Source organism: Hyla sarda, chromosome 6 (genome assembly GCF_029499605.1).
Source record: "Hyla sarda isolate aHylSar1 chromosome 6, aHylSar1.hap1, whole genome shotgun sequence".
Classification (NCBI taxonomy): Eukaryota; Metazoa; Chordata; class Amphibia; order Anura; family Hylidae; genus Hyla; species Hyla sarda.
In genome coordinates, this window is record NC_079194.1 from 146,529,859 (window position 1) to 146,556,303 (window position 26,445).

The following is a 26,445-nucleotide window of genomic DNA, read 5'->3' on the forward strand; positions in this document are numbered from 1 at the left end:
AAATGGGCACTTTCATTAAAACTAATTTTTGCTATTGCACTCCTTATGGTAAATATAAATTATTTCTAATGTACTTTGTTTAAAAAATTATTTGTGCTTAAAAAAGCTGCCACTAGGTGTCTCCCTACTTGTCCAGAGCACATTCCCCCCCCCATCTCTTGCACAGACTTTGTACTCCTACTGGCTTGGTAAAAGTCCAAAATCAGGAAATGCCGAGGGGGGGGGGGGGGGTGCAGCCTTAAGAGTTATGTCATGTGATTGTTACCCAGGAGGCACCAGTGACCAGGTGATCCCATGAGCTTCTCTATCTTTGAGCTCTGCTCTTCTGCTAAGCGGAGTTCCAATGCAATGCCTAGCGAGTGTGTCAAGGGTGTTGGAGACCTCAAAGTCAAGTCCTTCAGACACCATCATTTCAAGTAAGCTAAAGTCACAGCTTTATGAGTCAAGTCAAGTCATGGAAGACTTTGCCAACCAGATCAAAACAGGAAGTTCCCTGGGCACAACAATATTGGAGGTTCCGGTGGCTGCGTCCGGCTCCACTGTCTTCTATCAAGCACCTGCTGCAGCGCAGACTCTACAAACGCCAACGATCACCAGTATCAAGTCTCTGGTGGCTGTAACTATCAGTATTAACCCACTAGGTTAAGTCTGGTCGCAAGACAAATTACTACCGGGTACCTGCAAAATAGAGGGGGAGCATTCATCATAGTACTCCCACTAGCCGAGGCTAAGCCGCTGCAGCACTTCAGCAATTATCTTAAAGGGGAAAGCACCTTATTCTTCTTAAAGCGAAAGAGCACTCAAAATTCAGCAAGATGTCAGAACCCAGCTCTCCAGATCAACCAGGCAACAGTGCCCCTCCATCTCCAGTAGCGGGATCATCACCTGCCCCAGCAGCCAGAATGTTGCCAGTCCTGCCTGCAGTCCACATCAACAACCCTAGTTTTCCAGCGTCTGCACCAGTATTCATGGGGAACCCTTTTCTCCTTACCTACAATGGAGACCCCTTCACCCTGAGGGATTTCAAAGAAAGGATCCAGAGTTTGTTTGTCTTTTACTCTTTCCCTCCTAATCAACAGATGCAATTGCTCACAGCACAACTACAGGGGCCAGCATTAGAGGAAGTCTGCACCTGGCCATACTCTGAGAAGGCAACTGTAGAGCAGATCTTTGAAGGACCATACCAGTTATTTTAATCCCATTCTCCATCAGAGGTACGTGTCCGGCTGTATAAAAGGCGACAGAAACCAGGTGAAACCTTGAGAGCATATGCTGTAGCCCTACAGAATGCCCTAGAGACTGTTCAAAAATTAGATGGTATAACTCCCGAGCAAGGCAACAAGGTGTTAATGGAAAGATTTATTGATGGGGCTCATAATAAGTGGGACAAAGCCCAGCTGAGAATGTTAGCGGTTTAAAACCCCAACTTGTCATTCCCCGCTTTAAAGAGACTGGCTATCCAAGTGATTGAAACCCAGGATTGAGTTAGAGGAAGCTTGTCCACCTGTCAAAGAGCCATTAGGGGTGGTAGCCAGACCTATACCATCACCAGCCCCCGCCCCAGTGTCACCTGCTTTGCCAGTCACCTCAGCCTCAGATTTACAGTGTGTTAGGCAGGACATTGAACAACTGACTAAGGCTGTGAAGGAGCTTGCCACCCGGCCCACCTCACCGTGAAACGGATTTCCCTTGAGGTCGTGGACCGTCCCTCAGAAAAACAGTCATCAGGTCCAATCCCTGAACAAACTCAGTCAGGACTCTCACTTTATGCCGTCTCCTGCCAATATATAAAAATTATTGTAGAAGGTGTGCCGTTGGAGGCGGTGATATATAAAGGGTCACAAGTGTCTGCTATACCTAAAAATGTTTTCTATCAGCATTGGGATGCTAGTTTATTGTGTGAACCGGAGGGTGTTAACTTCAGAGTTGTTGCGGGTAATGGGCAACCAGTCCCCTGACATGGATACTGGGAGCCAACCATTCAGTTGGGAGAGCATGTACCTACCGGGCTGGGAGTGATTGTAACTAATGTGACAATACATTTAAAAATGTATATAACTATGGTCTGATTAGAAATATATGCATATAAAGAAGGTACATTAGGCTTTGCATAATACAATATTAGCAATTAACCATAGCATTTTCCATATATTTATACGTGCGTCTTTATTATTTTCCAGTCAGACTCACTTGGTGGATTGGGAGAATATCCACTAAGGTTATTTTTAGAAACATGTAATTGTTTTAGATAAATCTTTACTAACTCCCAATAACTGTCATATAACAATTTAATGCCCCTTCTCCTGTTACAACGCTTGTGCATATAAGCCGTAATTCAGACCGGATGTGTGAAAAGACCTCATGTTCCTGGTTCCAGAATGTATTGCTTAAATATCCATCTCTGGTTTTCCCTGTGATTTCACGAGGTTTCAATGTTATGATGTAACAGGTCATGTGACCATATACCTGGTTATTTTAACTGCATGTTGTATTCAGCAATTTAGTCTACAATTAAGCACCTGTCGGTGCGAAACGTGTCAGACATTCCTGCTCTGTGTTGTGACTCCTTGCCAAAGCAACAATAAAGCAAGAGTTTCATGCATAACTAGTGCCGGACATTCTCCTTTTGGATCTGTGCAATGAAGCTGGGGCTGGACCGGTGGGTCCGTCAGCACAGGTGTGAGAGAACGGACAACGCAGTACTTTGTCAGAGACTTGATTGCCAGATGTCTCGCTCCCACAAAGACTGATTTGCTACAATTGCTGGCTAAAATTATGGAGTCACTTTCCAGAGAGGTGGGGGAACCCCATCGCCGGGATGGTGTAGAGGACCAACAAGCATTGGGTCCCGATGAAAACCTGTACAGTATTTGAGGACTTTGTTGCACCAGCTATGAACGTGGCCCCCACTGGCATGCTGTCTGTTCCCAGACAAATGGAAGACTTGATGGGACCACAAAACGCTCACAACATACTTGGACAAAGATCTTGTACCACGCAGTCTTAGACTAAAGAAAAGACCTGTTAAAATATACTCTCAGAAATTCATGACCAAATGGGAGTCTGCCCTTCTTGAGTGTTCTGCTAAACTAATGTCATACATAGTGGAGTAAGATGAAAGTGAGCTTTTGACTATGCAACAAGAGATGGACACTCTGAAACAATCACTGGAACCTTATTGTTACGCCGAGCGCTCCGGGTCCCCGCTCCTCCCCGGAGCGCTCGCTACACTCTCGCTATTGCAGCGCTCCGGTCAGATCCACTGACCCGGTGCGCTGCGATCCTGCCTCCAGCCGGGATGCGATTCGCGATGCGGGTGGCGCCCGCTCGCGATGCGCACCCCGGCTCCCGTACCTGACTCGCTCTCCGTCGGTCCTGTCCCGGCGCGCGCGGCCCCGCTCCCTAGGGCGCGCGCGCGCCGGGTCTCTGCGATTTAAAGGGCCACTGCGCCGCTGATTGGCGCAGTGGTTCTAATTAGTGTGTTCACCTGTGCACTCCTTATGTATACCTCACTTCCCCTGCACTCCCTCGCCGGATCTTGTTGCCATTGTGCCAGTGAAAGCGTTCCCTTGTGTGTTCCTAGCCTGTGTTCCAGACCTCCTGCCGTTGCCCCTGACTAAGATCCTTGCTGCCTGCCCCGACCTTCTGCTACGTCCGACCTTGCTTCTGTCTACTCCCTTGTACCGCGCCTATCTTCAGCAGTCAGAGAGGTTGAGCCGTTGCTAGTGGATACGACCTGGTCACTACCGCCGCAGCAAGACCATCCCGCTTTGCGGCGGGCTCTGGTGAACACCAGTAGTGACTTAGAACCGGTCCACTAGCACGGTCCACGCCAATCCCTCTCTGGCACAGAGGATCCACCTCCTGCCAGCCGGCATCGAGACAGTAGATCCGGCCATGGATCCCGCTGAAGTTCCTCTGCCAGTTGTCGCCGACCTCACCACGGTGGTCGCCCAGCAGTCACAACAGATAGCGCAACAAGGCCACCAGCTGTCTCAACTGACCGTGATGCTACAGCAGCTACTACCTCAGCTTCAGCAATCATCTCCTCCGCCAGCTCCTGCACCTCCTCCGCAGCGAGTGGCCGCTTCAGGCCTACGACTATCCTTGCCGGATAAATTTGATGGGGACTCTAAATTTTGCCGTGGCTTTCTTTCGCAATGTTCCCTGCACTTGGAGATGATGTCGGACCAGTTTCCTACTGAAAGATCTAAGGTGGCTTTCGTAGTCAGCCTTCTGTCTGGAAAAGCTCTGTCATGGGCCACACCGCTCTGGGACCGCAATGACCCCGTCACTGCCTCTGTACACTCCTTCTTCTCGGAAATTCGAAGTATCTTTGAGGAACCTGCCCGAGCCTCTTCTGCTGAGACTGCCCTGTTGAACCTGGTCCAGGGTAATTCTTCCGTTGGCGAGTACGCCGTACAATTCCGTACTCTTGCTTCAGAACTATCCTGGAATAATGAGGCCCTCTGCGCGACCTTTAAAAAAGGCCTATCCAGCAACATTAAAAATGTTCTGGCCGCACGAGAAATCCCTGCTAACCTACATGAACTCATTCATCTAGCCACTCGCATTGACATGCGTTTTTCCGAAAGGCGTCAGGAGCTCCGCCAGGATATGGACTTTGTTCGCACGAGGCGTTTTTTCTCCCTGGCTCCTCTCTCCTCTGGTCCCCTGCAATCCGTTCCTGTGCCTCCCGCCGTGGAGGCTATGCAAGTTGACCGGTCTCGCCTGACACCTCAAGAGAGGACACGACGCCGCATGGAGAATCTCTGCCTGTACTGTGCCGGTACCGAACACTTCCTGAAGGATTGTCCTATCCGTCCTCCCCGCCTGGAAAGACGTACGCTGACTCCGCACAAAGGTGAGGCAGTCCTTGATGTCAACTCTGCTTCTCCACGTCTTACTGTGCCTGTGCGGATATCTGCCTCTACCTTCTCCTTCTCTACTATGGTCTTCTTGGATTCCGGATCTGCAGGAAATTTTATCTTGGCCTCTCTCATCAACAGGTTCAACATCCCGGTGACCAGTCTCGCCAGACCCCTCTACATCAATTGTGTTAACAATGAAAAATTGGACTGTACCATACGTTTCCGCACGGAGCCCCTCCTAATGTGCATCGGACCTCATCACGAAAAAATTGAGCTTTTGGTCCTCCCCAATTGCACTTCTGAAATTCTCCTTGGACTACCCTGGCTTCAACACCATTCCCCAACCCTGGATTGGTCCACAGGGGAGATCAAGAGTTGGGGTACCTCTTGTTTCAAGGACTGCCTTAAACCGGTTCCCAGTACTCCCTGCCGTGACCCTGTGGTTCCCCCTGTAACCGGTCTCCCTAAGGCCTATATGGACTTTGCTGATGTATTTTGCAAAAAACAAGCTGAGACTCTACCTCCTCACAGGCCTTATGACTGTCCTATTGACCTCCTCCCGGGCACTACTCCACCCCGGGGCAGAATTTATCCTCTGTCCGTCCCAGAGACTCTTGCTATGTCTGAGTACATCCAGGAAAATTTAAAAAAGGGCTTTATCCGCAAATCCTCCTCTCCTGCCGGAGCTGGATTTTTCTTTGTGTCCAAAAAAGATGGCTCCCTACGTCCTTGCATTGACTACCGCGGTCTTAATAAAATCACGGTAAAGAACCGCTATCCTCTACCTCTTATCTCTGAACTCTTTGATCGCCTCCAAGGTGCCCACATCTTTACCAAACTGGACTTAAGAGGTGCTTATAATCTCATCCGCATCAGGGAGGGGGATGAATGGAAAACGGCATTTAACACTAGAGATGGACACTTTGAGTATCTGGTCATGCCCTTTGGCCTGTGCAACGCCCCTGCCGTCTTCCAAAACTTTGTTAATTAAATTTTTCGTGATCTCTTATATTCCTGTGTTGTTGTGTATCTGGACGATATTCTGATTTTTTCTGCTAACCTAGAAGAACACCGCCAACATGTCCGCATGGTTCTTCAGAGACTTCGTGACAATCAACTTTATGCCAAAATGGAGAAATGTCTGTTTGAATGTCAATCTCTTCCTTTCCTAGGATACTTGGTCTCTGGCCGGGGACTACAAATGGATCCAGACAAACTCTTTGCCGTCTTAGATTGGCCACGCCCCTCCGGACTCCGTGCTATCCAACGTTTTTTGGGGTTCGCCAATTATTGCAGGCAATTTATTCCTCATTTTTCCACCATTGTGGCTCCTATCGTGGCTTTAACCAAAAAGAATGCCAATCCTAAGTCATGGCCTCCTCAAGCGGAAGACGCCTTTAAACGGCTCAAGGCTGCCTTTTCTTCTGCTCCCGTGCTCTCCAGACCTGACCCTTCTAAACCCTTCCTATTGGAGGTTGATGCCTCCTCAGTAGGAGCTGGAGCGGTTCTTCTACAAAAAAATTCTTCCGGGCATGCGGTTACTTGTGGGTTTTTTTCTAGGACCTTTTCTCCGGCGGAGAGGAACTACTCCATCGGGGATCGAGAGCTACTGGCCATTAAATTAGCACTTGAGGAATGGAGGCATCTGCTGGAGGGATCAAAATTTCCAGTTATTATTTACACCGATCACAAGAATCTCTCCTATCTCCAGTCTGCCCAACGGCTGAATCCTCGCCAGGCCAGGTGGTCTCTGTTCTTTGCCCGGTTTAATTTTGAAATTCACTTTCGCCCTGCCGATAAGAACATTAGGGCCGATGCTCTCTCTCGTTCCTCGGACGCCTCGGAAGTAGAGCTCTCTCCGCAACACATCATTCCTCCTGACTGCCTGATCTCCACTTCTCCAGCCTCCATCAGGCAAACTCCTCCAGGGAAGACCTTCGTCTCTCCACGCCAACGCCTCGGAATCCTCAAATGGGGTCACTCCTCCCATCTCGCAGGCCATGCGGGCATCAAGAAATCCGTGCAACTCATCTCTCGTTTCTATTGGTGGCCGACTCTGGAGACGGATGTTCTTGATTTTGTGCGAGCCTGCACTGTCTGTGCCCGGGATAAGACTCCTCGCCAGAAGCCCGCTGGTCTTCTTCATCCTCTGCCTGTCCCCGAACAGCCTTGGTCTCTGATTGGTATGGACTTTATTACAGACTTACCCCCATCCCGTGGCAACACTGTTGTTTGGGTGGTCGTTGATCGATTTTCCAAGATGGCACATTTTATTCCTCTTCCTGGTCTTCCTTCAGCGCCTCAGTTGGCAAAACAATTTTTTGTACACATTTTTCGTCTTCACGGGTTGCCCACGCAGATCGTCTCGGATAGAGGCGTCCAATTCGTGTCAAAATTCTGGAGGGCTCTCTGTAAACAACTTAAGATTAAATTAAACTTTTCTTCTGCTTATCATCCTCAGTCCAATGGGCAAGTAGAAAGAGTTAACCAGGTCCTGGGTGATTATTTACAGCATTTTGTTTCCTCCCGCCAGGATGACTGGGCAGATCTTCTACCATGGGCCGAATTCTCGTATAACTTCAGAATCTCTGAGTCTTCTTCCAAATCCCCATTTTTCGTGGTGTACGGCCGTCACCCTCTTCCCCCCCTCCCTACTCCCTTGCCCTCTGGTTTGCCCGCTGTGGATTAAATAACTCGTGATCTTTCCACCATATGGAAAGAGACCCAAAATTCTCTCTTACAGGCTTCATCACGCATGAAGAAGTTTGCTGATAAGAAAAGAAGAGCTCCCCCCATTTTTTCTCCCGGAGACAAGGTATGGCTCTCCGCTAAATATGTCCGCTTCCGTGTTCCCAGCTACAAATTGGGACCACGCTATCTTGGTCCTTTCAAAATTTTGTGCCAGATTAATCCTGTCTCTTACAAACTTCTTCTTCCTCCTTCTCTTCGTATTCCTAATGCCTTTCACGTTTCTCTTCTTAAACCACTCATCATCAACCGTTTCTCTCCCAAACTTGTTTCTCCCACTCCTGTTTCCGGCTCCTCGGACATCTTCTCCATAAAGGAGATACTGGCCTCCAAGAAGGTCAGAGGGAAAACCTTTTTTTTGGTCGATTGGGAGGGCTGTGGTCCTGAAGAGAGATCCTGGGAACCTGAGGACAATATCCTAGACAAAAGTCTGGTCCTCAGGTTCTCAGGCTCCAAGAAGAGGGGGAGACCCAAGGGGGGGGTACTGTTACGCCGAGCGCTCCGGGTCCCCGCTCCTCCCCGGAGCGCTCGCTACACTCTCGCTATTGCAGCGCTCCGGTCAGATCCACTGACCCGGTGCGCTGCGATCCTGCCTCCAGCCGGGATGCGATTCGCGATGCGGGTGGCGCCCGCTCGCGATGCGCACCCTGGCTCCCGTACCTGACTCGCTCTCCGTTGGTCCTGTCCCGGCGCGCGCGGCCTCACTCCCTATGGCGCGCGCGCGCCGGGTCTCTGCGATTTAAAGGGCCACTGCGCCGCTGATTGGCGCAGTGGTTCTAATTAGTGTGTTCACCTGTGCACTCCCTATGTATAACTCACTTCCCCTGCACTCCCTCGCCGGATCTTGTTGCCATTGTGCCAGTGAAAGCGTTCCCTTGTGTGTTCCTAGCCTGTGTTCCAGACCTCCTGCCGTTGCCCCTGACTACGATCCTTGCTGCCTGCCCCGACCTTCTGCTACGTCCGACCTTGCTTCTGTCTACTCCCTTGTACCGCGCCTATCTTCAGCAGTCAGAGAGGTTGAGCCGTTGCTAGTGGATACGACCTGGTCACTACCGCCGCAGCAAGACCATCCCGCTTTGCGGCGGGCTCTGGTGAACACCAGTAGTGACTTAGAACCGGTCCACTAGCACGGTCCACGCCAATCCCTCTCTGGCACAGAGGATCCACCTCCTGCCAGCCGGCATCGTGACACTTATAAAAATCATGAGGATTTCAAAAGATTGGAGCAACACATTTTATGCAAACTCGACACTGAAAATAACATCATGGATATAAAAAAATCTAAGAGATATTGATGATTATAACAAAGACCAAGTATTCACATGGCATACGAATAAAGAAAAAATTAATGACCTACCATGGTCGATCCTGTGCACTCCATGTTCCAAGCCAAGACACATATGCAGATCAAGCTCCAAATCATCCAGGAGAGTGAGCTTCTCTGATGTAGAGAGCTCCCAAGAGGAGGACTGTAGGAGATCATCTCGAACCCCTACTACAAATCCAGTGGAAACTAATGTGAACAGCACACCGAACCCAGGTGCGATTCCAAAAAACCGCCCAGGCAACAAAATAGAAGGAGAGCCTGGAGGGCAGGCCGCCGACATCGGAGGGAAAAGATATCCGTTGAGGTCTCTTCTGACACCGAGATGAGCCAGGGCCTAAATCTATCAGCATGTACTCTCACCACATCGCAAATCACTTTATTAAGTAAAGGCTTGAACTTTGTACCTACAAGTAAATTTAATTTGTTTAATACCTTGCTGGATGTTAACAAGCAAGCACTTGAACTTGCACTATAGAGAAATTTTTTTTGCTATCGAAGGAAGAGCTTGGTACATCTAGGGCAGATCCTCTCTCCACTCTATTAGATGACAACAGAGAGACTGTGTGTGTGGACTTTAAAAATCAAGTCAATATGGTACATCTACATAGCCTACAATGTTAAAGTAATGCTATTCTTTCCTCCAACCCTGCAACCCTGGATTCTATTCTGTGGCCTCCCGTTCGGAGGCTTTGGATAGATTCCAGGAATTGGTGGAGAGAGATTTAGTTCATTTGCATGAGAAAATAGTGTCAAAACAAGTACCTGATAATTTGAATAAAGGGGAAAGGATTGCGCTAAAAGATTTGGGTGATAAAGATTACAAAACTATACATAACGCGGATAAGGGGGGTAACATCATTGTTCTTGACGCTGGGTTATATAGAAAATTAAACAGAGATATTCTATCTGATGAGAACACTGACAGAAAACTTAGGGGTGACCCTACAAAAGCATTCCAGAATAAACTGAAAAAAATACTAGAGGAAAGAGTAGCTTTGATCAGAAATGAGAAGAATCTCTATTTGTAAGTGGCCCTATTATTCCAGTGTTCCACTCACTTCCCAAGGTGCGTAAAGGGGTTTTTCCTCCTCCCCTTAGGCCAATTGTGGCAGGGATTGGATCCCTATCTGAACACCTTGGGGAATGGGTGGATCACTACCTTCAGCCACTAACTAGAATTACCCCTACCTTCTTACTAGATGCTAAACATGTTATCAATATTCTGAATAAGAGGTAATGGAAGGACAATATGGCATGGGCTCCATGTGATGTAGTGGCATTGTATCCATCTATCCCTTGGGAGGCAGGACTAAAAGCATTGGTATATCATATGGAACATTACAGCAACTACTCCCCTGGTCTGAAGGAATTTATCGCCATGGCCACTGAGTTTTTGTTAAATCACACCTATTTCATGTTCGATGGCGTTTTTTTCCCTTCAGACCAGGAGAGCATCGATGGGTGTGAAATATTCACCCTCGTTCACAAATATCTTTATGTTTTATTTGGAACAACTCTTTATCTTTACCCCAGATAACCCATTTGCAGAGAAGATCTGTTGGATAGGTCGTTACATTGACAATCTGCTAATTATCTGGACAGGTAGAGAATTACAGTTTTCCCAGTTTGTGGACTATATCAGCCAGAATTATCTTAATCTCAGATTTACTGCACACTTCAGCTGTACATCTATTAATTTTCCAGATATTTCCTTATCCAATAAAGGATCAGAAATAGTGGTCATTCCTTACAGGAAAGAGACAGCTACAAATGCAGTTCTGATGGCATCTTTATGTGGTCTGGAACATACCCTTTGGAAAGATGTGCAGGACCAAAAGAAATTGTTCGGATGCGTTAAATCTCAACAAAGAGATTGGGGACATCTCTGATGGACTCAGACAAAGGGGGTACTCGGAGGAGTGTCTGGCCAGGGCACATTGTAAGGTAGATCTGATAGATAGAAAAAATCTTATATCCTATTCTAACAGACGTATACAAAGACAGCAAAATGATATACAGAGAAAAATAGTTTTTGTTGCAGTGGACAATTTGGTCAGATTAAAAATACAGTCATGGCCGTAAATGTTGGCACCCCTGAAAAAAAAATTAAGTATTTCTCACAGAAAAGGATTGTATTTGATATACACATGATAATTCCCTTTGTGTGTATTGGAACTAAACCAAAAAAGGGAGGAAAAAAGGCAAATTGGACATAATGTCACACCAAACTCCAAAAATGGGCTGGACAATATTATTGGCACCCTTAACTTAATATTTGGTTGCACACCCTTTGGAAAAAATAACTGAAATGAGTGGCTTCCTATAACCATCAATAAGCTTCTTACACCTCTCAGCCGGAATGTTGGACCACTCTTCCTTTGCAAACTGCTCCAGGTCTCTCTTATTGGAAGGGCGACTTTTCCCAACAACCATTTTAAGATCTCTCCACAGGTGTTCAATGTGATTTAGATCTGGACTCATTGCTGACCACTTCAGACCTCTCCAGAGCTTTGTTGCCATCCATTTCTGGGTGCTCTTTAACGTATGTTTGGGGTCATTGTCCTGCTGGATGACCCAAGATCTCAGACGCAAACCCAGCTTTCTGACACTGGGCTGTACAGTGCGACCCAAAATTCGCTGGTAATCCTCAGATTTCATGATGCCTGGCACACATTCAAGGCACCCAGTGCCAGAGGCAGCAAAACAACCCCAGAACATCATTGAACCTCCAACATATTTCACTGTAGGTACTGTGTTCTTTTCTTAGAATGATGTTCTTTACCAAAAAGCTCTATCTTGGTCTCATCTGTCCACAAGACGTTATGGCATTGAGGCAGGTTTGAGGGAAATGAAAGGGTGTTTTTTCCCAGTACTTTATCCTAGCTGAGCTAGCAGAGATGCTCACCAGGTGCCTAATCAATGAGGCCGGCAGAAATGTGGGAAGTCTAGATATAAGGAAAGGAAACAGAATAGTCTGGGCTCTCCCCAGAAGACAGCAAGGTGGCTGTGGAGGGAGACAGGGGTCCTTGTGTAGAGCACACAGCGAGGGTTGTGAGTGACACCCACAACAGTGAAGTGGACAAGACAAGGAGTCTTAGTACACACAGCAAACGCTGTGTGTGAACAGTGAGTAAAAGGTTACAGGAAACTTATGTTTTAACTGGCAGGGAAAAGCCCTCCAGTTGATGCTGGATTTTTTAGTTAGTGACTGGATGGTCTAGGATTTAGTTTGTTCCTGTGTTATGTTTTTATTTATCCTGCAACCTATCTAATAAAGCTGGCGAGGAGCCAGACTGCATAAAGAACTGTTGTTTGCCTGCTGAATAAAGTAGAAACGTGTCCTGTGGCTGTGTTAAGGACGATCCCAGAGCTATCCCCAGGGTGAAATCCTTACAATGTTTTCCCAGAAGGATTTTGGCTTACTATAGTTCATTTTGGCAAAATGTAGTCTTGCTTTTTTATGTCTCTGTGTCAGCAGTGGGGTCCTTCTAGGTCTCCTGCCATAACGTTTCATTTCATTTAAATGTCGACGGATAGTTCGCGCTGACACTGATGCTCCCTGAGCCTGCAGGACAGCTTGAATATCTTTGGAATTTATTTGGGGCTGCTTATCCACCATCTGGACTATCCTGCGTCGACACCTTTCATAAATTTTTCTCTTCTGTCCACACCCAGGGAGATTAGCTACAGTGCTATGGGTTGCAAACTTCTTGATAATGTTGCGCACTGTGGACAAAGGCAAATCTAGATCTCTGGGGATAGACTTATAACCTTGAGATTGTTGATATTTTTCCACAATTTTGGTTCTCAAGTCCTCAGACAGTTCTCTTCTCCTCTTTCTGTTGTCCATGCTTTGTGTGGCACACACAGACACACAATGCAAAGACTAAATGAACTTCTCTCCTTTTTATCTGCTTTCAGGTGTGATTTTATATTGCCCACACCTGTTGCCAGGTGAATTTAAAGGAGCATCATATGCTTGAGACAATCTTATTTTTCCACAATTTTGAAAAGGTGCCAATAATTTTGTCCAGCCCATTTTTGGAGTTTGGTTTGACATTTTGTCCAATTTGCTTTTTTCCTCCCTTTTTTGGTTTAGCTCCAATACACACAAAGGGAATAAACATGTGTATAGCAAAACATGTGCAGTCCTTTTCTGTGAGAAATACTTAATTTTCTTGAAAAATGTCAGGGGTGCCAACATTTATGGCTATGACTGTATTATCAAAAAATATACCCCAGTCTTATAAACTGACCCCATCCTCAAGGAGGTGGTAAAAAATGGTATTCTTTCAGTTTCAAAACGAGGTCCCTCTTTGGGTTCACTTCTGTCCTCTAGTTTATTTAACCCCTTAAGGACCGAGCCCTTTTTCACCTTAAGGACCGGAGCGTTTTTTGCAATTCTGACCACTGTCACTTTAAACATTAATAACTCTGGAATGCTTTTAGTTATCATTCTGATTCCGAGATTGTTTTTTCGTGACATATTCTACTTTAACTTAGTGGTAAAATTTTATGGTAACTTGCATCCTTTCTTGGTGAAAAATCACCAAATTTGATGAAAAAAATGAAAATTTTGCATTTTTCTAACTTTGAAGCTCTCTGCTTGTAAGGAAAATGGATATTCAAAATATATTTTTTTTGGGTTCACATATACAATATGTCTACTTTATGTTCGCATCATAAAATTTATGAGTTTTTACTTTTGGAAGACACCAGAGGGCTTCAAAGTTCAGCAGCAATTTTGACATTTTTCACAAAATTTTCAAACTCGCTATTTTTCATGGACCAGTTCACGTTTGAAGTGGATTTGAAGGGCCTTCATATTAGAAATGCCCCATAAAAGACCCCATTATAAAAACTACACCCCCCAAAGTATTCAAAATGACATTCAGTAAGTGTATTAACCCTTTAGGTGTTTCACAGGAATAGCAGCAAAGTGAAGGAGAAAATTCTAAATCTTCATTTTTTACACTCGCATTTTCTTGTAGACCCAATTTTAGAATTTTTGAAAGGGGTAAAAAGGAGAAAATTTTTACTTGTATTTGAAACCCAATTTCTCTTGAGTAAGCACATACCTCATATGTCTATGTTAATTGTTCAGCGGGCGCAGTAGAGGGCTCAGAAGGGAAGGAGCGTCAAATGGTTTTTGGGGGGCATGTCACCTTTAGGAAGCCCCTATGGTGCCAGAACAGCAAAAAAGCCCACATGGCATACCATTTTGGAAACTAGACTCCTCAGGGAACGTAACAAGGGGTAAAGTGAACCTTAATACCCCACAGGTGTTTCACGACTTTAGCATATGTAAAAAAAATTATATTTTTTTTACCTAAAATGCTTGGTTTCCCAAAAATTTTACATTTTTAAAAAGTGTAATAGCAGAAAATACCCCCCAAAATTTGAAACCCAATTTCTCCCGATTCAGAAAACACCCCATATGGGGGTGAAAATTGCTCTGCTGGCGCACTACAGGTCTCAGAAGAGAAGGAGTCACATTGGGCTTTTTGAAAGCAAATTTTGCTCTGGGGGCATGTCGCATTTAGGAAGCCCCTATGGTGCCAGAACAGCAAAAAAAAAAAACACATGGCATACCATTTTGGAAACTAGACCCCTCAGGGAACGTAACAAGGGGTAATGTGAACCTTAATACCCTACAGGTGTTTCACGACTTTTGCATATGTAAAAAATATTTTTTATTTTTTACCTAATATGCTTGGTTTCCCAAAATGTTAACTTTTTTAAAAAAGGTAATAGCAGGAAATACCCCCCAAAATTTGAAGCCCAATTTCTCCCGATTCAGAAAACACCCCATATGGGGGTGAAAAGTGCTCTGCTGGCGCACTACAGGTCTCAGAAGAGAAGGAGTCACATTTGGCTTTTTGAAAGCAAATTTTGCTCTGGGGGCATGCCGCATTTAGGAAGCCCCTATGGTGCCAGAACAGCAAAAAAAAAAAACACATGGCATACCATTTTGGAAACTAGACCCCTCGTGGAACGTAACAAGGGGTAATGTGAACCTTAATACCCTACAGGTGTTTCACGACTTTTGCATATGTGAACATTTTTTATTTTTTTTTACCTAAAATGCTTGGTTTCCCAAAATTTTTACATTTTTAAAAAGGGTAATAGCAGAAAACACCCCCCAAAATTTGAAGCCCAATTTCTCCCGATTCAGAAAACACCCCATATGGGCGTGAAAAGTGCTCTGCTGGCGCACTACAGGTCTCAGAAGAGAAGGAGTCACGTTTGGCTTTTTGAAAGCAAATTTTGCTCTGGGGGCATGCCGCATTTAGGAAGCCCCTATGGTGCCAGGACAGCAAAAAAAAAAAACACATGGCATACCATTTTGGAAACTAGACCCCCTCGGGGAACGTAACAAGGGGTTAAGTGAACCTTTATACCCCACAGGTGTTTTATGACTTTTGTATATGTAAAAAAAAAAAAATTTTTTTTACCTAAAATGCTTGTTTTCCCAAAAATTTTACATTTTTAAAAAGGGTAATAGCAAAAAATACCCCACAAAATGTGAAGCCCAATTTCTCCCAAGTACGGCGATACCCCATATGTGGCCCTAAACTGTTGCCTTGAAATATGACAGGGCTCCAAAGTGAGAGTGCCATGCGCATTTGAGGCCTAAATTAGGGATTGCATAGGGGTGGACATAGGGGTATTCTACGCCAGTGATTCCCAAACAGGGTGCCTCCAGCTGTTGTAAAACTCCCAGCATGCCTGGACAGTCAGTGGCTATCTGGCAATACTGGGAGTAGTTGTTTTGCAACAGCTGGAGGCTCCGTTCTGGAAACAGTGGCGTACCAGACGTTTTTCATTTTTATTGGGGAGGGGAGGGGGGCTGTGTAGGGGTATGTGTATATATAGTGTTTTTTACTTTTTATTTTATTTTGTGGTAGTGTAGTGTAGTGTTTTTAGGGTACAGTCACACGAGCGGGGGTTCACAGTAGTTTCTCGCTGGCAGTTTGAGCTGCGGCAGAAAATTTGACGCAGCTCAAACTTGCAGCCGGATACTTACTGTAATCCTCCGCCCATGTGAGTGTACCCTGTACGTTCACATTGTGGGGGGGGGAACATCCAGCTGTTGCAAAACTACAACTCCCAGCATGGACGGTCTATCAGTGCATGCTGGGAGTTGTAGTTTTGCAACCGCTGGAGGCTCCGTTTTGGAAACAGTGACGTACCAGACGTTTTTCATTTTTATTGGGGAGGGGAGGGGGGCTGTGAAGGGGTATGTGTATATGTAGTGTTTTTTACTTTTTATTTTATTTTGTGTTAGTGTAGTGTAGTGTTTTTAGGGTACAGTCGCATGGGCGGGGGGTTCACAGTAGTTTCTCGCTGGCAGTTTGAGCTGCAACAGAAAATTTGCCGCAGCTCAAACTTGCAGCCGGATACTTACTGTAATCCTCCGCCCATGTGAGTGTACCCTGTACATTCACATTGGGGGGGGGGGACATCCAGCTGTTGCAAAACTACAACTCCCAGCATGTACGGTCTATCAGTGCATGCTGGGAGTTGTAGTTTTGCAACAGCTGGAGACACACAGGTTGTGAAACACCGAGTTTGGTAACAAACTCAGTGTTTTGCAACCAGTGTGCCTTCAGCTGTTGCAAAAGCTACAACCCCCAGCATGTACGGACAGCGGAAGGGCATGCTGGGTCTTGTAGTTATGCAACAGCCGGAGGCATACTACATTGGCTGGGGATGCTGGGGATTGTAGTTATGCAACAGCTGGAGACACACTGGTTTACTACTTAACTCAGTGTGCCTTCAGCTGTTGCAAAACTACAACTCTCAGCAGTCACCGACAGCCAACGGGCATGCTGGGAGTTGTAGTTATGCAACCACCAGATGCACCACTACAACTCCCAGCATGCACTTTAGCTGATTGTGCAAGCTGGGAGTTGTAGTTACACAACAGCTGAAGGTACACTTTTCCATAGAAAGAATGTGCCTTCAGCTGTTGCAAAACTACAAGTCCCAGCATGCCCATAAGGGCATGCTGGGAGTTGTGGTGGTCTGCCTCCTGCTGTTGCATAACTACAGCTCCCAGCATGCCCTTGTTGCATGCTGGGAGCTGTTGCTAAGCAACAGCAGGAGGCTGTCACTCACCTCCAACGATCCAGCAGCACAGGTCAGTCCCTCGTCGTCTCCGCCGCGGCCGTCGCTCCTGGGGCCCCGATCCCAACAGGGACGCCGGGGATCGGGGTCCCCAGCACCCGGGGTGCATGTCCCGCACCCGCTCACGTCCTCCGGAAGAGGGGCGGAGCGGGTTGCGGGAGTGACACCCGCAGCAGGCGCCCTGATTGGTCGGCCGGTAATCCGGCCGACGAATCAGAGCGATCGTGAGGTGGCACCAGTGCCACCTCACCCCTGCTGGCAATGGCTGTTCGGGGCCGTCTCTGACGGCCCCGATCAGCCAGTAATTCCGGGTCATCGGGTCACTGGAGACCCGATTGACCCGGAATCTGCCGCAGATCGCTGGACTGAATTGTCCAGCGATCTGCGGCAATCGCCGACATGGGGGGACATAATGACCCCCCTGGGCGATATGCCGGGATGCCTGCTGAACGATTTCAGCAGGCATCCGGCTCCGGCTCCCCTCCGGCTAGCGGTGGGGGCCGGAAATGCTCAGGGCGTATCCATACGCCCCCGGTCCTTAAGGACTTGGAAACGGGGGCGTATGGATACGCCCTATGTCCTTAAGGGGTTAATAGTGCACGCAAATAAAAAATAAACACAAAACCAAAGAACATAAAGATTGTCTCAGTGTAACTGGGAACTGGGGGTGTGGCCATAACAAATGCATCACATGTAAATATATGACTCCAACAAAAGAAATCATCTCATGCTCTGCCAAAAAAATTTCCCTATACGTGAGTACTTAAATTGTAATGCCAATATGTTGGTTTATGCAGCAACCTGCATACAGTGCGAAACACCTTGGAAACACGTATCAGGAGACACATCTCGGACACTAGGGGTAACAAAGTTGGCATTTCCATGTTGTCCCGCCACTTTGGGGATGTACACTTAGGTAATATGGATTAATTGAGAGTGTCTGGTGTCGAAAGAGTTAAATTGGGGATCAGAGGAGGTGATCTAAAAAGACTCCTCCTGAACAGGGAAACATATTGGATGTTTCTCTTAGACACCAGGCACCCATGAGGTCATGGCCAGAATAAGGCTGCCTGGAAGACGGAGCACTTTATTATGATGCCCCCCCCCCTGACAGTTCCCCCGCATTAGGTGCAGTTTAGTTCTCCCGCATTAGGTTATAGTTCCCCCACATTAGGTGCAGTATAAGTCCCCGCACATTAGAGGTGCAGTACAGTTCCCCCACATTAGGGGTGCAGTACAGTTCCCCCCACATTTGGTGCAGTACAGTTCCCCCACATTAGGGGTGCAGTACAGTCCCCCCCATTAGGGGTGCAGGACAGTTCCCCCCCATTAGGTGCAGTACAGTCCCCCCCCATTAGGGGTGCAGTACAGTTCCCCCCCCCCATTAGGGGTGTAGTACAGTTTCCCCCCCATTAGGGGTGCAGTACAGTTCCCCCATTAGGGGTGCAGTACAGTTCCCCCATTAGGGGTGCAGTACAGTTCCCCCCATTAGGGGTGCAGTACAGTTTCCCTCCACATTAGGTGCAGTATAGTTCCCCCACATTAGGTGCAGTATAGTTTCCCCACATTAGGTGCAATATAGTTCCGCACATTAGGTGCAGTACAGTTCCCCTATATTAGGTGCAGTACAGTTCCCCCACATTAGGTACAGTATAGTTCCCCACATTAGGTGCAGTATAGTTCCCCACATTAGGTGCAGTTTAGTTCCCCCACATTAGGTGCAGTATAGTTTCCCCACATTAGGTGCAGTATAGTTCCCCACATTAGGTGCAGTACAGGTCCCCCATATACAGTGTATGGCTGGAGTCTGTATGCCTGTTTACTGCCCCAATGTTCCGACCACCAGTCCTCCGGTCCGGGGTCACGATCTACTGCTATGGCCTATTGGCCATAGCAGTAGGTCCCGGGACCGGAGAGGAGCGGTGGTCGGAACACTGAAGATGACATGCCGCTGGTGAGTGGTGACTTACCATGCGCGCGTCCTCCTCGATGCTCCACTCCGCTCTTCTATGGGCGCATGCACGGGACGTCAGTGACATCCCTGCGTGCGCTACTTCCCGGTAACCGGGGCATTCTTGTGTCCTGAAAAGATTTTTTGGGACACAGGGATGTCAAGAATGTCACGGGGGCCCCCAGGCCTGCCATCAGGAATTTCAGGGCCCTATACAGCCATAGTGTCTGCCCCCCCCCCCCTTACTAAAAGCAATAGTACAAAAAACCTTTGAATTTGGGTCATATCTTTGGCCGTTTACAGCACAAGGGGGGAGATTCATCAAGACCTGTGCTGAGGAAAAGTAGAGCAGTTGCCCATAGCACCAATCAGATGGCTTCTTTTATCTTTCAGATGCCTTTTCAAAAATTAAAGTGATCTGATTGGTTGCTATGGGCAACTGGTCAACTTTTCCTCTGTACAAGTCTTGATCAATCTCTCCCAAAATACGAGCAGCATTACAAGTCAAAATATGGCCAGACTTTAGCATGTAAATGGACATGTATATGTCTGGTAAAGCAGCCATATTGGAAACATGAAGTATCAGATGTCATACTAATATTCTGCCATTCAGGAGTCTTATAAAGCTGGGGAAGTACTAGTGGGACATTGTTACTTCACTCCATGTCTCCTCTCCAATGTGGCTGCTTCACCAGACTGATATTCCCTTTAGGAGACTGGGAAAGCTGGGTGGCAAACAGTACATAAAGCTGAGAAAGTAGTGTGAGCCCTCCACTGTGCACTACCTGTCACCCAGCTTTCCCAGTCTCCTGAAGAGAGCCCCAAAATACCCATATAGTGCCCCACACTGTGGATAAACACACATTGCACAGATACAAAACACCTTCACATTGCATATATACATTCATAATATTAACAGACATACACAATCAGGCACAGGACATATCCACATTCAGGCACAGGACGTATCCACATTCAGGCACAGGACATATCCACATTCAGGCACAGGACATATCCACATTCAGGCACAGGACATATACACAATCAGGCACAGGACATATCCACATTCAGGCACAGGACATATCCACATTCAGGCACAGGACATATACACAATCAGGCACAGGACATATACACAATCAGGCACAGGACATATACACAACCAGGCACAGGACATATACACAATCAGGCACAGGACATATACACAATCAGGCACAGGACGTATACACAATCAGGCACAGGACATATACACAATCAGACACAGGACATATACACAGTCAGACACAGGACATATACACAATCAGGCACATGACATATACACAATCAGGCACAGGACATATACACAATCAGGCACAGGACATATACACAATCATGGAGATGTGTAGGTATAGGAGAAGAAAGGGGGGGAGAGAGATGGAGGGCAGCGCCTCGTGTAATTCCGATGGGTGGTTTTTGTATTGAGGTAATAATATGTATTGTGCTCTCCTGGAGCGATACTTGGTATCGTGCATGTAACCCCTTCCTCACGGGGTGTATATAGCGAAATCCCGGAGCTGCAGCCTGCTGGTGTTCTGGCCGATGTCCTGGCAGGGTCCGTTGGCAAAGATATAGGATACGAAGAAACAGGAAAAAGTGTACACCTTTGGATGCTGGCGCTGCTCAATGGAATAATTTTCTGTCGACAGAAAATTCCATTGAGCAGCGCCAGCATCCAAAGGTGTACACTTTTTTCCTGTTTCTTCGTATCATATACACAATCAGGCACAGGACATATACACAATCAGGCACAGGACATATACACAATCAGGCACAGGACATATACACAATCAGGCACAGGATATATACACAATCAGACACAGGACATATACACAATCAGGCACAGGACATATACACAATCAGGCACAGGACACACCCACACATACATAAAAGCACACTTACTTTTTATGCAGGATTGAACAGCTCCAGGGGGTCAACATTTTGTGTAGCCCCCCAGCCTGACTTCTGCTCCCAGGTGTAGTACTGTGCAGCCTGCAGCCTCCCCCTCCGCCTGATCCCCGACTGCCGAGCTGTGTACAGCAGGAGGCCGGGGAACTTACTGAGCAGCGGGGGAGGGGCACAGGAGAGAGGCCCGTACATCTTCTTGCACATGTGTGGGGTACTGCTGAGCCTGGGAGCCCTGCAAAGTCCAGGCAGGAGGAGGGGATGGACCCCCATGATTTTAGCTCCATAAAAAGAACAAGCCCTACTGCTTTGCAAGGGGCTTGTTCTTTTTACTAACATGCAGTGTGGGAGGAGAGTGACAGAGTCGTCAGCAGCCAGGCCCCCAGTACACAGTGCACCTGGTCCGGGCCTCTGACGGCAGTACTGCCTGTACTGCCCTGATGGCGGCCCTGGGGGCCCCTTGCAGGCCCGGAGCAGGTGCTCCATGAGCTCCAATGATGATCTGGCCCTTCATGAGTTATGAACAGGAGGCTTAATCTCATTATGACATGTCCATAGTGTGGTTACTACCTGTGAGCAATCTGTAGAATATAGAAAAGCATACCTTTTGATACATTTTTACATATTTTTTTTTTAAATGTACATACTGTAACTACGGTCTGATTAGACATATATGCATTCAAAGTAGGTGGATCGGGCTTTGCACAATACAATATTAGCAATTAACTATAGCATTTACCATATATTTATATGTGTGTCTTTATTTTTTTCTAGTCAGGCACACTTAGTGGATCGGGAGAATATCCACTAAGGTTATTTTTAGTAGCATGTAATTGTTAGATAAATCTTTACTAACTTCCACTAACTGACATATAACAATTTAATGCCCCTTCTCCTGTTACAACGCTTGTGCATAGAAGCCGTAATTTAGACCGGAAGTGTGAAGTGACCTCATGTTCCTGGTTCCAGAATGTATTGCTTAAATATCCATGTCTGGTTTTCCCTGTGATTTCACAAGGTTTTAATGTTATGACGTTACAGGTCATGTGACCATATACCTGGTTATTTTAACTGCATGTTGAATTCAGGAATTTAGTCTACTATTTAGCACCTGTCGGTGCGAAACGTGTCAGATGTTCCTGCTCTGTGTTGTGACTCCTTGCCTAGATGCCTTGCATGCCTCTCTTCCCCATATGTCCCCCCCAAGAATAGAGACTATCAAGCCCTGCTGGAGCCTATGAAACTAGCAGACCACCCTCTTGCCCGAGCTGTGAGAAGCCTTGTCACCATTACCATCGGGAGTCTGTCCTAACAGACCTTCGAGGCCCAACTCTTTCAAGAGCTGTGGCAATTCAATGCCTGCAAGAAACTCTGCACTACTGCTTATCACCCCCAGGGGAACCAAATCTTTATCCACATGTTGTGAGCCATCTCTGTGTCAAGACAAGAACTTCCCGACCTATTGGAGATCTAGAATAACACAGTCCACTGTTCTACGGGGTACACCCCTTTCTACTTGATGATGGGGCACCATGGACAGCTGCCTAAAGACCGAACATTTGGGCTCAGAGCCCCGTTCAACTACTCTCCACAAGCCTCCCTGGAGTGGGTCTCTGACCACCAGAGAAGAATCCAAGAGGCCAAATGTTCACATATGGTAAAAGTTGTCCACAGATATGCAAATAGTTAAGTTAGGACTCGTTCCAGTCCACAAGTTCTAAATATATACAGTTATGTGTCTAATGTTTCTCGCCTGTCCACGTGTACAGGGTACTCTACTGGCCAGAGGGTTCACCTGATATCTAGATAATGCACATAGAGCGAAATAATTGATAAATGTAAAGGGAAAACTGTTGTATAGTGTAAGAACGTATATTGGGTTCTGGGGAGAAGAGTTGAGAACCAAGGGGCCCCAGCCGCCAAGGCATTGGGTAGATGCCATGAATCTATGTATATTGTTGTCTTGAGTGTCTTCAGAAAGCAATTACAAAGTCAAATTAACCCCATATGTTTAAAGAGCATGTATGGAGATACACCATGCCACATGGACTCATCCTTATCTCGTTTCGTAATCCAGACCTGAGAAGGACATTGTGCATAAATGCTCCAGGAACTGTCACTAGACCTCAGTGGCCACTTCAGTCCTCTCCCCTCCAGGACTGGGTGTCGAAGACAACTTTAATTAAGTGGGAGAGTTTGTGGTGGCCCAGTACTGGAGGTGTTACCCTGTGCTCCTGCTGTCCTGTCAGCCAGTCTCCTTCAGTGTCCCCAAGGCCCCCTGCACTTGTTTCTCCATGGTAAATATGTTTTACCATGTAAAGTGTTATAAAATGTAATGTTGCCTTAAGAGTTATACCATATAATATGTCATGTGATTGTTACCAGAAGGTACCAGTGACCAGGTGATCCCAATAGTGACCTATGGGCTCCTTGCTAGTCTCTCCCATATAAGCCATTGGTGGAGCTAGATTCTCTCTTTTTGAGCTCGGCTCTTCTGCTAAGCTGAGGTCCAGTGCAGTCGTGCCTAGTGTGTGTGTCCAGAGTGTTGAAGACCTCAAAGTCAAGTCCTGCAGCCACCATCATTTAAAGTAAGCTAAAGTCACAACTTAATGAGTCAAGTCAGTCCCTGTCATCTGTCAAGTTAGCGTTGTCTGCATTCAATTGTCCAGTCCTACTACAATTCCCAGCAAGCCCTTAAGGTCTCTGCTTCACTGGTCACCTCCTTGGGCCCTGGCTGAACTGTATAGACTTTACCAACTGTTTATCCTCAGTAAAGCTACAGTTGTCCGTAACTTGGCGTTGGAATATTTATTGCCCCTGTGCCTAGCCCAGTATCCAGCTGTATACCTTCGGGTGGTTATAGCCTAAACCACGCCCTGTCATCACGAATACAAGGGGTTAATGCCATCTGCCCCTAGGGTAACAATATCTGCCCTGCACCACACACCCCGCCACCACACAATCAGAGCTCATCTCACACACTGAACTGCTCTTGGCTGTATGTAGCAGAGTGAGGGAGGAAGTTCTCCCCTGTATGGCTTCAGATCATGTCATGCCTGCTGGGTAACGCCCCTTTCCAGTCTGTGAATCTGACTGAGACTGAGCAGAAAATACAGAGCAATATCAAGGTAGAGAACTAACAAATAATAAAAATAAAGATATGGGGTGGTTTATCATGATAGGCACAGTGAACTGGGAGGGTTATAAAATTTAACATGATCATGAGAGGTACTCTTTAAACATATCTTTAAAATGTTTGACTTCTACCGCCTGGAAGAACCACACTGTTAATAACTGCATTTCAAAACTGCAGCCATCTGTGGTAAAAAGCATGTTGTGTCTTGCATTCTGTATCCTGGTTAATTCTGTTCTTATCCTCTAGAATGGAATGTCTGTGCACCTAAACATTGTCAGCCTCTATAAAACCACCAGACAGTAAGTAACAATGGCATTTTTTTAAATAAATAATGTTGCACTTTCTAATATGATTTGTGTTCCAATTCTTCATTATTTTGAAGATCCCTGTTAACTGTGAATGGGTTATTCTTTCTTACGTCTAGAAGCTATGAAAAATAATTCTGATGTGGTACCCATAAGGTGGATAAGGGTAGTAGTTCCTGTGGGAGAGTCCTTGATGGTGTCACACATGGCAGGATGGTTTTGCAGTACCCACTGTATTCTAACTCTTTCTGCTCCCCTTCCTGTGCCATTGCTCAGCACAAGCATGCTGTAAACTTATTCTGCCCTTAATGTCCCAATAAAAATAAATGAGTGTATACAGGGCTGGCATTAGGGCGGGGCAACCTGGGCAGTTGCCCAGGACCCCCATCCAAAAGAAGGCCCCCTGAACATATATACATCCATACTCACAATACTGTATTTTGCAGCGATTTGCACAAAATCGCTGCATTTTTATCGTGATTTTGCGCAAATCGCGGCAAAATACAGTCAGAGCCGGATTTGTCATTTTTCAGGCACTGGCAGGGCCAATTACAACCCTTAATGGCAGCAGCTATGGGACCCATGGCGGCACTTACATCCCTATACTCTACGGCCACAGGGTGTTTTAGACCTGCAAGAGCGCATGGATAACATCACAGGTCTGACAGGATGTAATCCAGGGCTCAAGTCCTGCAGGAACTCATGGGAACGGAGTTCCTGCACTTTTTCCACAGCAGGAACGCAGTTCCCATTAGCAGGCGTCCTGCAGGACTAGCCCTTAAAGGATTACTCCGCCCCTAGACATGTTATCCCCTATCCTTTGGATGTCTGATCGCGGACGTCTTGGCTGCGGCCCCCAAGACATCCGGTGAACGGATCGAACTTCGTTCCGTGCCGGATGACTGGTGATGCAGGGCAGAGGCTCGTGACGTCACAGTAATGCCCCCTCAATGCAAGTCTATGGGAGGGGGCGTGATGGACGTCACGCCCCCTCCCATAGACTTGCATTGAGGGGCCATGACTAAGAGTCATGAGCCTCTGTCGCTGCACCCAACGCTCTAAACGAACGCCGGGAGCAGCAGGGAGAACGTGGGGGTCCCCAGAGGTCTGAAGAGGTCTAGTACCCCTTTAAGTGGAAATCTAGGGTGAGTTCCCACACTTTTTTCCCCAGGACTTGACCCCTGATGTAATCTCTTCATTGCACCCTCTGTGTCGGATCTCAGAGGTCACCAGCGTGTTCCCCCTGTCTCATAGACTGCTGGGTTAAACCAGCCTTTGCAGTCTGTGGGAAGACACAAAGAAGAGAGGAGTGCTGAGGAGAACCTGCAGAGCAAGAGGGAGATGACAACTCTTCTCCCTTTGCTCTTTACAAGTTACCCAGTGCTATCATCCTGTCAGCTAACTCAGGCACCGCTGAGGAGGAAGGAAGTGTGAAGACTGCCCCCTCCCCCACACCGACAGGCACCGCTGAGGAGGAAGGAAGTGTGAGGACTGCCCCCCTCCCCCACACCGACAGGCACCGCTGAGGAGGAAGGAAGTGTGAGGACTGCCCCCCTCCCACCCACACCAACGAGACAGACTGCAGGCAGTGACAGTGATGGATGTAAGTTCTTGTCACTGTCTGCCTGTGATTAAATGTAAGTAAATTGTCCTTATGGGGAGGGGAGGACACACTGACCGCCCTTCTAGTACTACTACTCCCAGCATCCTGCTGCATCAGGCTGAGTCTATTAGTCCAACATGAGCTACAGTACAGCAGAGCCTTATGTAAATGTTGCTTTCCAGACTGTAAATATACAATATAAACTACAACTCCCAGTGTGGTCTTTTTGTGTGGCCTATGTAATTACTCACTATATCCCTTTAAGGCTGGGGGAGGAGGCACAGACAGGGAAACCACACTGGGAGTTGTAGTCCTTTGCTGGAAAATAAATTGTACTTCTAGAGTTCTTTTTAACATATGACTATGATGCAGCACTGTGCATGATATTCATTTGTTTAATATGATTTCTTTTAAAATCAGCGCCTAAAAAAACCAA

At 46.8% G+C, this 26,445-nt stretch overlaps 1 protein-coding gene across 3 annotated transcripts in view; it reads left to right on the plus strand.

The window, feature by feature from the left end:
* Window positions 1–26,445, plus strand: part of LOC130276309 (uncharacterized) — a 73,320-nt gene that overhangs the window by 31,279 nt on the left and 15,596 nt on the right. For all 3 annotated transcript variants that reach the window (XM_056525492.1, XM_056525493.1, XM_056525494.1), the window contains one exon: window positions 24,348–24,400. In XM_056525492.1, coding sequence (XP_056381467.1) covers window positions 24,348–24,400 — 53 coding nt within the window. The remainder of the gene's footprint in view (window positions 1–24,347; window positions 24,401–26,445) is intronic.